Source organism: Bolinopsis microptera, chromosome 10 (assembly GCF_026151205.1).
Source record: "Bolinopsis microptera isolate Bmic1 chromosome 10, MBARI_Bmic_1.0, whole genome shotgun sequence".
Lineage (NCBI taxonomy): Eukaryota > Metazoa > Ctenophora > Tentaculata > Lobata > Bolinopsidae > Bolinopsis > Bolinopsis microptera.
Window position 1 is genome coordinate 17,593,462 of NC_087081.1, and position 12,805 is coordinate 17,606,266.

At 41.0% G+C, this 12,805-nt stretch overlaps 1 protein-coding gene across 1 annotated transcript in view; it reads right to left on the bottom strand.

The window, feature by feature from the left end:
- LOC134822479 (ankyrin repeat and KH domain-containing protein 1-like) overlaps positions 1-12,805 on the bottom strand; it is a 188,401-nt gene that overhangs the window by 60,532 nt on the left and 115,064 nt on the right. Inside the window, exons 22-27 of the mRNA XM_063833591.1 lie at positions 11,924-12,106; positions 11,611-11,799; positions 11,277-11,452; positions 10,542-11,045; positions 8,842-9,223; positions 8,561-8,696 (exon numbers count right to left, since the gene is read on the bottom strand). Of these exons, the coding sequence (XP_063689661.1) occupies positions 8,561-8,696; positions 8,842-9,223; positions 10,542-11,045; positions 11,277-11,452; positions 11,611-11,799; positions 11,924-12,106 (1,570 nt within the window). The remainder of the gene's footprint in view (positions 1-8,560; positions 8,697-8,841; positions 9,224-10,541; positions 11,046-11,276; positions 11,453-11,610; positions 11,800-11,923; positions 12,107-12,805) is intronic.

Genomic DNA, 12,805 nt, shown 5'->3' on the forward strand with positions numbered 1-12,805 from the left:
GTAGTTTTAACACCTGTTTCTAAGTGCTCAAAAAACGACCTATATTCTGGGGGTCATATACCCGTATATTAGCTCCCTACAAAAATCTAATCCAATGAGAAAATAAATCTAAAGTCCAATTGCAAATGACAAAAGTGTAGTAAGGTAACTGCAGGTAACAAGTCTGCTGGTTATTGAGAATTTAACATTAAAATATGTCCCGGCCCTTTGAATCATCCGCCGAATGATCAACTGAATGATTGAAACAAACAAAGGAACAAGCAAAATTTATTAAATGGAGTGCATGATCAAAGAAGGTATATTAGGGGGGGGGGGCCAAGTGGATATTTGTAGATATTTGTAGATTAATGTAGCATGGATAATCCACGAAAAAAGTGGATGACATTCTAAAAATTTATACATTTATCTCCAAAAATTCAGTAGAATTTCTGGGCACATATTTGAGATTACATTTTTTGTAGATAAATGTAGATATTTGTAGATTATCGTCAATGGATAATTCACGAAAATTCTACAAATTCTACAAATTTATACATTTATCTCCAAAAATTCAGTAGAATTTCTGGGCACATATTTGAGATATACATTTTTTGTAGATAAATGTAGATATTTGTAGATTATTGTAATGGATAATTCACGAAAAAAGTGGATGACATTATCCAAATATCTACAAATATCCACTTGGCCCCCCCCAGTGGCGTAACGTTGCCTGTTGGCGCCCCCCTGCCGAAAAGGCGCCCCCCTGTTGGCGCCCCCTCCCCTTTTGGTGCCCCTCCCTAAAATTGAACAAATTAGGTGATTTTAGAGGATACGCCGGTAAAATCTCTAAAAAAGTGTGTATCTAGAGCAAAACGCACAGTTTTGCTAGTACTTTAGTTAAGTTTTCGAAATTGTCCCACATTCAAACGACGATTTGGCGCCCCCCTAAGACGGCGCCCCCCTGCGCACAGCGGGGTCAGCAGGGCCCTTTGTTACGCCACTGGCCCCCCCCCCCCCCCCCCCTATATTAGCTCCCTACAAAAATCTAATCCAATGAAAAAATAAATCCAAAGTCCAATTGCAAAAGACAAAAGTGTAGCAAGGTAACTGCAGGTAACAAGTCTGCTGGTTATTGAGAATTTAACATTAAAATATGTCCCGGCCCTTTGAATCATCCGCCGAATGATCAACTGAATGATTGCAACAAACAAAGGAACAAGCAAAATTTGTTAAATGGAGTGCATGATCAAAGAAGGTATATTAGCTCCCTACAAAAATCTAATCCAATGAGAAAATAAATCCAAAGTCCAATTGCAAATGACAAAAGTGTAGTAAGGTAACTGGTAACAAGTCTGCTGGTTATTGAGAATTTAACATTAAAATATGTCCCGGCCCTTTGAATCATCCGCCGAATGATCAAATGAATGATTGCAACAAACAAAGGAACAAGCAAAATTTGTTAAATGGAGTGCATGATCAAAGAAGGTATATTAGCTCCCTACAAAAATCTAATCCAATGAGAAAATAAATCTAAAGTCCAATTAATAAAACAAATATTTTAATAAAACAAATATTTATTTTTACGGCACAATCAAACAATATCAATAATAAATAAATCCTAGGGGAGGTTTGAAGAGGTTTCAAGTGCCGAAGGCCACTGCTTATCTTTAGGATTTGAGAGTGACCTGTGCTTGAAACCCCCTCAACCATCCACTACGTCAATATACTAATTACAGTATACAAATATAGAAAAATATAATAATCTTAAATTACTTATTGGTTTAGTTTGGTGACAAAGGAGAGCCCAGTTGAGTTTTAGTTTAGCTTTAGGTTTTGAATCACAGTTTAAAAGGTTAGCCATGTTTCATGGCAGAGAGAGATATCATGTGTGCATTGCAAAAGACAAAAGTGTAGCAAGGTAACTGCAGGTAACAAGTCTGCTGGTTATTGAGAATTTAACATTAAAATATGTCCCGGCCCTTTGGAGCATCCGCCGAATGATCAACCGAATGATTGCAACAGACAAAGAAACAAGCAAAATTTGTTAAATGGAGTGCATGATCAAAGAAGGTATATTAGCTCCCTACAAAAATCTAATCCAATGTGAAAGTAAATCTAAAGTCCAATTGCAAATGACAAAAGTGTAGCAAGGTAACTGCAGGTAACAAGTCTGCTGGTTATTGAGAATTTAACATTAAAATATGTCCCGGCCCTTTGGAGCCTCCGCCGAATGATCAACCGAATGATTGCAACAGACAAAGAAACAAGCAAAATTTGTTAAATGGAGTGCATGATCAAAGAAGGTATATTAGCTCCCTACAAAAATCTAATCCAATGAGAAAATAAATCTAAAGTCCAATTGCAAAAGACAAAAGTGTAGCAAGGTAACTGGTAACAAGTCTGCTGGTTATTGAAAATTTAGCATTAAAATATGTCCCGGCCCTTTGGATCATCCGCCGAATGATCAACCGAATGATTGCAACAAACAAAGGAACAAGCAAAATTTGTTAAATGGAGTGCATGATCAAAGAAGGTATATTAGCTCCCTACAAAAATCTAATCCAATGAGAAAATAAATCTAAAGTCCAATTGCAAAAGACAAAAGTGTAGCAAGGTAACTGCAGGTAACAAGTCTGCTGGTTATTGAGAATTTAACATTAAAATATGTCCCGGCCCTTTGGAGCATCCGCCGAATGATCAACCGAATGATTGCAACAGACAAAGAAACAAGCAAAATTTGTTAAATGGAGTGCATGATCAAAGAAGGTATATTAGCTCCCTACAAAAATCTAATCCAATGAGAAAGTAAATCTAAAGTCCAATTGCAAATGACAAAAGTGTAGCAAGGTAACTGCAGGTAACAAGTCTGCTGGTTATTGAGAATTTAACATTAAAATATGTCCCGGCCCTTTGGAGCATCCGCCGAATGATCAACCGAATGATTGCAACAGACAAAGAAACAAGCAAAATTTGTTAAATGGAGTGCATGATCAAAGAAGGTATATTAGCTCCCTACAAAAATCTAATCCAATGAGAAAATAAATCTAAAGTCCAATTGCAAAAGACAAAAGTGTAGCAAGGTAACTGGTAACAAGTCTGCTGGTTATTGAGAATTTAGCATTAAAATATGTCCCGGCCCTTTGGATCATCCGCCGAATGATCAACCGAATGATTGCAACAGATAAAGAAACAAGCAAAATTTGTTAAATGGAGTGCATGATCAAAGAAGGTATATTAGCTCCCTACAAAAATCTAATCCAATGAGAAAATAAATCTAAAGTCCAATTGCAAAAGACAAAAGTGTAGCAAGGTAACTGCAGGTAACAAGTCTGCTGGTTATTGAGAATTTAACATTAAAATATGTCCCGGCCCTTTGAATCATCCGCCAAATGATCAACTGAATGATTGCAACAAACAAAGGAACAAGCAAAATTTGTTAAATGGAGTGCATGATCAAAGAAGGTATATTAGCTCTCTACAAAAATCAAATCCAATGAGAAAGTATTGTTTTCCGATATTACAATCACAATCCACGGACATGACTAAAAATGACTGACACGTCCCGCGCGGCATCAGAAATATGGGAGGCCAGGAAATCTGGCACCACGATTTGTGGTGCCAGTTTGTGGCCATGGATAGAGCCCTCTTTGCCGCCTCCGGCGGTCGCGCGCTACTGCATGCGAGAGGGCTCTGGTTAGAGCAAGAAACACACCAAAGGTAACACTGCAATTGACGGATGTTACTCGTCTAAATTTCTTCGAAGTAGCGCGCGCCGCTTTCTTCTCGAAATGGCCCGACGCGACGGCAAGTGCTACGAAGTAGCGCGCGCCGGGCCAGATCATTAACAATGGTCAACACTGCAACAACAAAATTATTCAAACATTATACACAAATAAATTCAACAATGGTAATTGTTGGACACCCGAAAGTAAACTTCCGTCAATAAATTTTTTTTAATTAATAGAGTAAAAATCTGAGTAAAAACCCTTAAAAAACTAAGGAACATTTGTGGAAACATTTATAAAGGTAAATAGTACGAGTAGTCAGATAACAATCAATACACTGGCTCTGCGATCTAAATGCAGAGCTGCAGCGTGAAGTATGCAGAGATGTAGTGACTGAGCCAGCAAAATGTTAAAAATTTTGGTTGATCTAGTGTTGTGGTTGTCAGGTGGGTCTGCCTGACAGATTAGAAGGCAGGGTTTCCTTGACGAACATTGTATCACGTTGCGACCCCCACGGTCGTTTCACTATCGTCCTGACGATACAGGGGGAGCCGTGCACTTCGTGCGCGGCGGGTCATACAACGTATGACAAGACACACATGTGTTACCCTCATGTAAGGATATTGGAGCACGGAATTTCATTATCTTGTAGAGCTCCAGGTAACTGTGGTATGTATAGAGATTTTGTATAGCTAAAATATTATTATGCTTGAATATAGGTTTGGTGTGCTCTTTATGAAAAAATTTTTGGTCAAGTTTCTGGTGCTCTATAGGCCTAGTACGTGCACAAGTCTTAAACTTATCAAGGTACGCCAGCCTATCACCAAATAGTACTCTGAGACAGTACTTCTGAGCAGTAAATGCACTACTACTTTTCCCTCTTTCTCCTCTAAGAGCTATAATAAGGTCCACATAAGGTCAAAATCACTTATTGCCGTGGATAAAAGAGTTTTGACACCTCTGTGACCCCTGTTGCAGATGGAATTTATACAAGTTCTGAGTAAATCTAATTTCTCGTAAGGATTTCAGTATCAGTATGAGTATATGCTTTAGGAAAACAAATTACAGGAGGAATGGCACCTGAGGCCAAGCGTTTCATAAAGAGACTTGCTGTGTTCATAGCCACCAAAACCAAGAAGGACTACAGCCAGGTGACATGTGTAACATCAAGACACGCCTGAGCAATGGGCATGGACATAATGAGGAGTTTGCTAGTAGCGGTAAGAGGTGTACGTGGAAAGGCAAAGAAGGCATGGACCGCCCCTATATCCAATCTCTCCTTCAACCTGATACCTGAGGAGAAGCGCATCCAATAATGCTTCTCGCAACCACTTCTTCCTGCACCACTGGGCCTCGCCGAGCTGTGAAGGATTTGTAGCGCGATGCGTAACTGTGCTGCGCCGCGCACTCATTTATGCTTCTCGCTAGATCGACGAGATGCGCTACTGTGCCGCGCCGAGCTGCGATGAATTGACATCGTCAAATAATGAAGGATTGACATCGTGAATCAAAGATTGACCGTAAAGTGATTTAGCACGCTCCAACGAAATTGCCCATATTTCAATATTTGATATTACTCAAAAAACAACAGTCTAACAATATAGATTGCAAAATGCAAAATAATTGGTAAATCCGTGCATGCAATGCGCCAATGCAAATGGGCCTGGCCTTCGCCATGACTCCATCCTTCGCAGAGGCTCGGCCTTGACAGTTGATTAACAATAACGGGTGATACTTTGTACTTGTAAAATATTTCGTATTTGTTCCAAATAACGACTAGTTCATATCAACTCGGCGCGCGTCTTGGTAGATCGTTAACCTATAACACACATTTGACCGAATCAGATGTGAGATGTCCTTACCTGGGGACCTCAGGCTATCATGTTCATTAACATATAGAGATTCGGCGGAATGACAGGCTGAGCGCGGCCCAGTAAGAGATGTCAAGCATGATGGGTTTATTTTCATCACCCGGTATCAGGAGATTTGCGGTTACCTGGCACGCCAATCCCAATTATGAATTACAATGCACCGCGCTCTTTTTGAGCGTCCCGCACAGGAAACTATCTTTATTATTTATGTGACGAGAACCGGGTTGTATCACGTTACGACCCCCACGGTCGTTTCACTATGGTGACGATACAGGGGGAGCCGCGCACTCGTGCGCAGCGGGTCATACAACGTATGACAAGAACCGGGTGAGTAGCAAGCTAGTTAAAAATAAAAGACTTGGTAGACAGTAATCCACACTATGGAAATTAAGGCACTACCCTTGTAGGGTAATAACCTATCAATACTTGCAACTTTGAACTTGCGCAGAGTTGTTTTTTATTGAACTCGTCGATATTTGGAGCAAATATTTTACTTGACCGTGACGATGATACTTGTTTAGTACTCGTCTATTCTTTTCGGAATATATTGTCCAAGGCAAATGCTGCGAATTAGATCGAGCCGGGTCATGTCAGTCCATTAAGGGGGCATACACCAAAACAGGGGTTTGTGTCCGCCAACCCAAATGACCTCATAGGAATTTTGTACGAAGTTTATTATATCTTGTTGATGTTCAAGATGTGTGTTAAAATCTTCATATCGTTTCCGAAAGGCTGCGTTTTTATAAATTTTTTCAAAAAGTGGTTATTTTACTTTTCAGGCTGTTTTGACCAAAAAGTCCGTCAAGGAACATCGACATGAACATCGACATGAACATCGACATGAAAATGTTTTCTGAATTCTGGCACAGTTTTAAAAAAAATATGCCTAAACTTGTTGTTTGACTTTGAGGTCCAAAAGATCAACTTTCCAGTTGAATAAACACATTTTTGAGGACATCAAGATAATATGATGAATAAACGTCGTGCAACATTTCAGCTCGATATCACAAGAAATGATTGATTTATAGCCTCTCAACAAAACAAATTGTGCTTTTCCGAAAATGCACTTTACCAGGAAATGCTCGATTACAGAAAAAGGTATTCTCAAAAAAAATTTGGTGTGGAAACGGTGCGCTAGATGGTCACTTAACTTCCCAGGAGGTCATCTGGGTTGGACATGTTTGGTGTATGCCCCCTTAATAATAGTAATGGACAGATATTTTAGGGGGGGGGGTCCAAGGGGAACTTTGGGGAGTTTTGGGGAACTTTTTTGTGGGGAACTTCAGGAACCTGGGGGACTTTCCCAAAGTTCCCCAAAAAATTATCCAATGAAACAAATAATTTTTGGGGAATTTTGGAGAACTTTTTTTTTGGGGAACTTCAGAAAGTTCCCCAAAATTTCCCAAAGTTCCCCAAATTCCCCAAAAAAATTATAATGCCAAACAAATTTATCATGCTGCAAGTATCAACAAGTAAGTTAAGATTATACCTTATAATAACATACATGTTAACATTAATGGTAATTAATGTATATTAGAGAAATTTTGAATAATTTTGAATAATTTTGAATAATTTTAAATAATTTTGAATAATTTTGGGGAATTTTGGGAAACTTTGGGAGTTTTGGGGACTTTTTTTTGGGGAACTCAGAAATCTTGGGGGATTTCCCAAACTTCCCCTGGACCCCCCCCCCTATTTTAAGAGTATCACCCGTTAACATACCCATAAATCATTTTTTAAATGGAACACGGAAGAGTGATTTAAAGTAAAGTATTCGGTTTAGCAAAGTTTTCGGTTTAGTAAAATAAGGTGGAATGAATTAAAAATATTCCAGCATCCTGGGCCTAGTAGCCTGGCCTGGTTGACGGGACAAATAATAACCTGTTATGATAAAAGTGGCGAGAATAAGTTGTAAGCAAATAAAAGTCCATTCTAAATGATAAAACAGGAATATGTATGACGCGCCATCGCTACACAACTAATGCAACCAATATTAGAGTATTTCAAATCTTGTACCCAAAAACACACTTACTGCTACATCGTTGCAAAGTGTACACTTATAATATACTATCATGATAAACTTTCGGTAAGATAAACACTTTCAAATAAAGTTTCAACTCCTTTTTTTCTACAGTTTCAAATAATATCGATAGCGATGTTCAGTTACCTGTTACATCAGTTCCAAAATCTACTCAAACTCTTACGCGCGCGGCGTGCACACCACGTCGCTGAGCAGCGTGACGGCACGCACGCGTGAGATGACAAAACGTGTGTTAATTCTAAGGGTACTGCAGAATCTCAGATTGGTAGAAGTTGAATAGTGCGGTTGCGGGATTGGAGAGTCGAGGAGAGACGTTGGGCGTCCGATTCAGTGAAGCCAAGATAATGGAGGTCCCTGACAGAAAGTTGGGCTAGCTGCGGCACCGTGATCTTCAGCTGTTCTAGCCTCTACAAATTTCCAAAGTTAGTTCCGACTAAAGATAGAGTAAAAAACAAGTTCTGCCAATTTGGGCTATTTAAGGGATAAAATCGTACATATATTACATCATTTATTGTGGTAGTTCCCAACTCTAAGTTTCGCTGCAGAAATGAAGCAACAAGTATGGTTTAATTAATTATATTAAGGGTCATGTTGGACCAGAGTAAAACTAACGGTATGTAGTCTGAGAGTCCCAGCTTGAAAAGCAGTGTGGGAAGCGGCCACTGGTAGCAGGGCACATTTTCAAGGTCCTGTGACCACGTAGTGCCATTGTAGAGCGACCAGGCTCCCCCGCCTGCCCCCGAGTGTAACAGCGAGTTGTACATGTTGTTTGAACGGCCAGAGTTGTAGCTGAGGGCGGGGTAGGTGTAAGAAGGGGGGAAGGGGGGAGGGGAGGGGGCGAACAACATTCAGTTAGCACAGTCAACTGCAGCAGAACAAATATATAAATTTATATATACATTATATACATTTAAATTTAATACTCTTATTTACAAATCAATTACCCTGGTAGATCAGAATAATAGTTGAGCGGGGTATTGTGCGACCCTGTAGCCGACCCTCCCACTATGCTAGCGTTTGCAGCCCCCAAATTTGGGACCGGTCCGATGGGTGCACCGGGGCCTAGCGAGCTGCTTGCACCTGTAAAAAGTAATGTAATTACACAATACAATGTAAAAAGTAAGATTGTCGAGGAATAAATGGAGGATCTTTCAAGGAAAGAGTTTTCGCCCGTTTACTATATAATACATTAAGAAATGGGTTAAAATAAGATAAGAAAACACACCAAGCGAAGTAGGAGCCCCAATAGTTTGAGTCCCGATATTAGGGACAGTGGGGGGAGGCTGAGAGTTGCTCATTAGTAGATGAGACCCAGGAACAAACTGGCGCGGGGCACCACGCTGCTGCTGGGGGGCTGATGCACCACGCTGCTGCTGACTGCTGCTCGTCATTACTGAGCTGCTCATGCTGGTCGGGGGTACGTGGGCTGGCACGTGAGCTGGCACGTGAGCTGGCGAGTCAGATGACGTGTTCTCGGTGCTAGCCGTGAAATTGTTGGCGGTGGTGGGACTGAAGTTGTTAGTTAGAAGTGAGGTGGAGCGAGCGAAGAAGTCGGGGGCAAACATGTAATCCGGGAGACCTGGGTTTGTGAACTCTCGAGCTTTTGGCTGAAATGGGAGGTTTTACTTTTCTCTAAATATGTAGTGAATTGCAACACAAATTTTCTTTAACAAAGGAGTTACTGAGTAACTTACGTGACGACTTAACGAGGGTCCAGCCTGAAACTTGTACCCAACCCCCACCACCCCCCCACCCAACAAACGGGGGCCCGTGGCTGAACTTTTGAGGAGTTGCAGACTCTGAGCACTAGAGCCCGCATGATATCAGACTATTCTATAAAACCCATATACTAAACAAGGTCGAGGTTGTATGTAAAATTATGAAAATCAAATGTAATCTCTGAATGAAAAGACTTCGAAATTCGTGATGAAATCTGGATGAAAATACAGCACCCATAAGCTTGATTTTGGGCATGTTTAGGTGATTTGGCATAATTGGGCTAAAAAGTACAGGGTGGGCCAAAAGTCAGTGTGCAAACGTTGGGTCTTATACCTCCGCCGTGTTTTATATTTGAGAGCTGTTGCTTTGCAGATGGCATACTGTACTTACTGGTTCGAGGATTCCGTCGTCAAAATTTGAAAATTCGAATATTTTAGACCAGCCCATTCAATATTAAAACACCTATATTGTTTTCTCTGAACATGCTGAACGCCTAATTTTTTCAGAGACGGTAGATTATCAAATGTTGCATATGATCTGAAAACATGAGGCAAAACGGATTAGAAATGACGAAGTTATCAAGCATTTTGTGTATCTCGTTAACAAAATTGACTGGGTGATTATGTGACACCGTGACACGACACCTTAATTGGGCACCCTTAACAATTCCCAAAATGTTTAACGGGGTAGTTAACGGGGTCACCTTATCACGTGATTAGGTAAACCAATCACCTGATCACACGTAATGAATAAACTCGTTATGCTTCATATCTCGGTCATCTGAGAAGCTACAGTTCTAATTCTTTCAGGACAAACGTAATTCGAATGGCCAAACACAATTCAATAACATTTAGCTTAATCCGACTATCCTAACTATCAAATAAATGTGAAAATGAACCTCCATTTGAAAAAAATGAACGAGAATATTTTTCGAGTTGACAAATTCCTCGAACCAGTGGTGGTACTAAGTCATACCAGAAGGAAGTATTTCAATTGGGCACTCAGTGACTGAGCTATTAAGGCCAACGTTTGCACACTGACTTTTGGCCCACCCTGTAGATCGCCGGAACCGGTGCAGTGGGCACTTCAGGCTGGACCCCCTCCCCCTTATTCTAAACAAATAACACCCAAAACGAGAAGTAAAATCAACGAACGACCAAATTGAGATCAAAGCAAATGAGAAACTAAAAGAGAAAGTTAAAGTACCGTGACATGTTCGGTTTCCTCATTGTTTCCACTGGAACTGTCTGTCTCACTGTCCGCACTGGACCACCCCTGCTCTAGAAGAGGATGCTCTGTACTCAGGTTCTTGTTATCTGCCACCGCCTCCGCGTAACTCATCTTACCATCCGCTACCGCCTGATTCTCGCGTGCGCGGTTTGTTTCGAATGCAGTAGGAGGCCAGGTTGGGTAGAGGGAGTAGGGTGAGAAGGGTGTCGCCTCACTACTCGTAGTGGGAACCACAATAATGGGTCCAGTAGCAGCGGAGATATCCTCAACAGAGCGGTACAACCTCCCTTTGTGAATTGAGGAACCAATGGGACCGAAGGAGGCAACGGCTGGTTTTGACGATTCAGTTTCAGATTCAGCGAAGGGGATAGGTGTAGTGACGATGTTTTCTTTAGGAGGAGGTTCATCCTCAGGAGGATATGAGGGGGCTGAGTGGGGGCGTGGGGCTGGCTTTACTTGCTCAATGAAACTCTCGATATCCTGTGAAAATTATTGACATTATAAGATTTCGCATTACTTTACAAACAATGTATTAGTTTCTAGTAAAGTAGGGGGGGGGGGGGGGAGGTTAGTATATTAAGGGGGGGGGGGGGAGGTTAGTATATTAGGGGGGGGGGGGGGGGGGGGGGGGGGGGGGGGGGGGGGGGGGGGGGGGGGGGGGGGGGGGGGGGGGGGGGGGGGGAGGTTAGTATATTAAGGTTGTTTGCTCACGTTTGATTGTAGCGCAGCACTGATCATGTTTTGAGCTTTAGTAACTGATTTAGGTAGTCCTCTGATTGTGACAGTACGATCTGAATTTTTACCGGTCGCCTTGCTCACAGTTATCTGAGCTCCAGATACATCCGTTATTGTATTGATTCGTCGACCTCCCTTACCGATAACGCGCCCTGCAACAATCAGAAACTGTATAAATAATCACGACTACAAGTAGTAGTAGTAGTAGTAGTAGTAGAAGTAGTAGTAGTAGTATCACGACTACAACGTCTCTATTATTATTCGTGGGGTTTGCTAGTATAACTGTATAAAACATTCGTAATATTCTCACCTATAAGGGTGTTAGGTACAACAATAAAGCAGCTCCTCATAGAGTTGGTAGTTCTAGGAACCTCCTGCCATTCACCAATAGTGGCGGGGGTTGAAGCACTAGCGGTGGTAGCACATATTGCTGTGGTGGAGGAAGCAGACGCTGTTGATATTGTTGTGGCTATGATTCTCTCCCTCGTACCTATAGACCCTGAGAAAAGCATCAGTTGATGTGTTGAAGATCAGGGGCACAGCCACCTTATACAGGGTGGTATATAGCCGGCTACAATATGACAAATAAATATATCTTTAAAAAAAGCATTTTGGAGAGGTACCTTGGCTGGAATTATCGCGGTTGTTATCAATACAGGTATCGCTGCTGGGACTCGTTATCTCGTTTCGTTTAGGAGTTCGCTTGACGGGGGATACCGTCATGGAGATTTGGGCCGCGTCAGTAATGTTGAGAAGCGGTGTGTTCTTAGGGAGACGAGTAGAGGTAATGGTAGAGGTTGTTATGCCTGAATAAAAGGGGGAAGTTGTTAATCAATATAACCGGCAACAAGCCAACTTCGACAATGTTAATTCTGGATATCATCCAGAGTAAACACCTGCAGTAATGAAGGGGTCTTAAATAGCTAAAATTTGGCCCTTGTACATTGTGAACGATCTGTTAATGTCACCAAAACGTACTGGTTACAGTAATATTGATTTTCTTTGTTAAGCAACAAACTTTAAACTTTGTCCATCACTACCTGTATACAGCAAATTTTGAAAGGTGAATTGCTATCAGTTCATAAACTTTACATATTTCATTCTTGCCTCTCATTTGATTCTAACTCATAATTTGGTTGATTTTTGGCAGTTTTCCAAAAAATCTTAAATTCGTCCTAATGGGGTTCTCAAATCGTGTGCCCTGAAAATCGAGTCTAAAAAATCTATATTCTCCTACATTTTTAAAGCAATCACCCTGAAACTTTCAGGATATGTTCTAGGGATCATTTAAAAGAGATGAGCCAGACAAAATTTTGAGATAGGCCTTTTAAAAAATTTTATTCGATTTTGAAAATCGTCGACCTCAAAAAATCATCAAAAAACGAGGTCCAAGATTTTCAAAATCGAATAAAAATTGTTTAAAGGCCTATCTCAAAATTCTGTCGGGCTCATCTCTTTTAAATGATCCTTGGAACATATACTGACAGTTTCAGGGTGATTGCTCA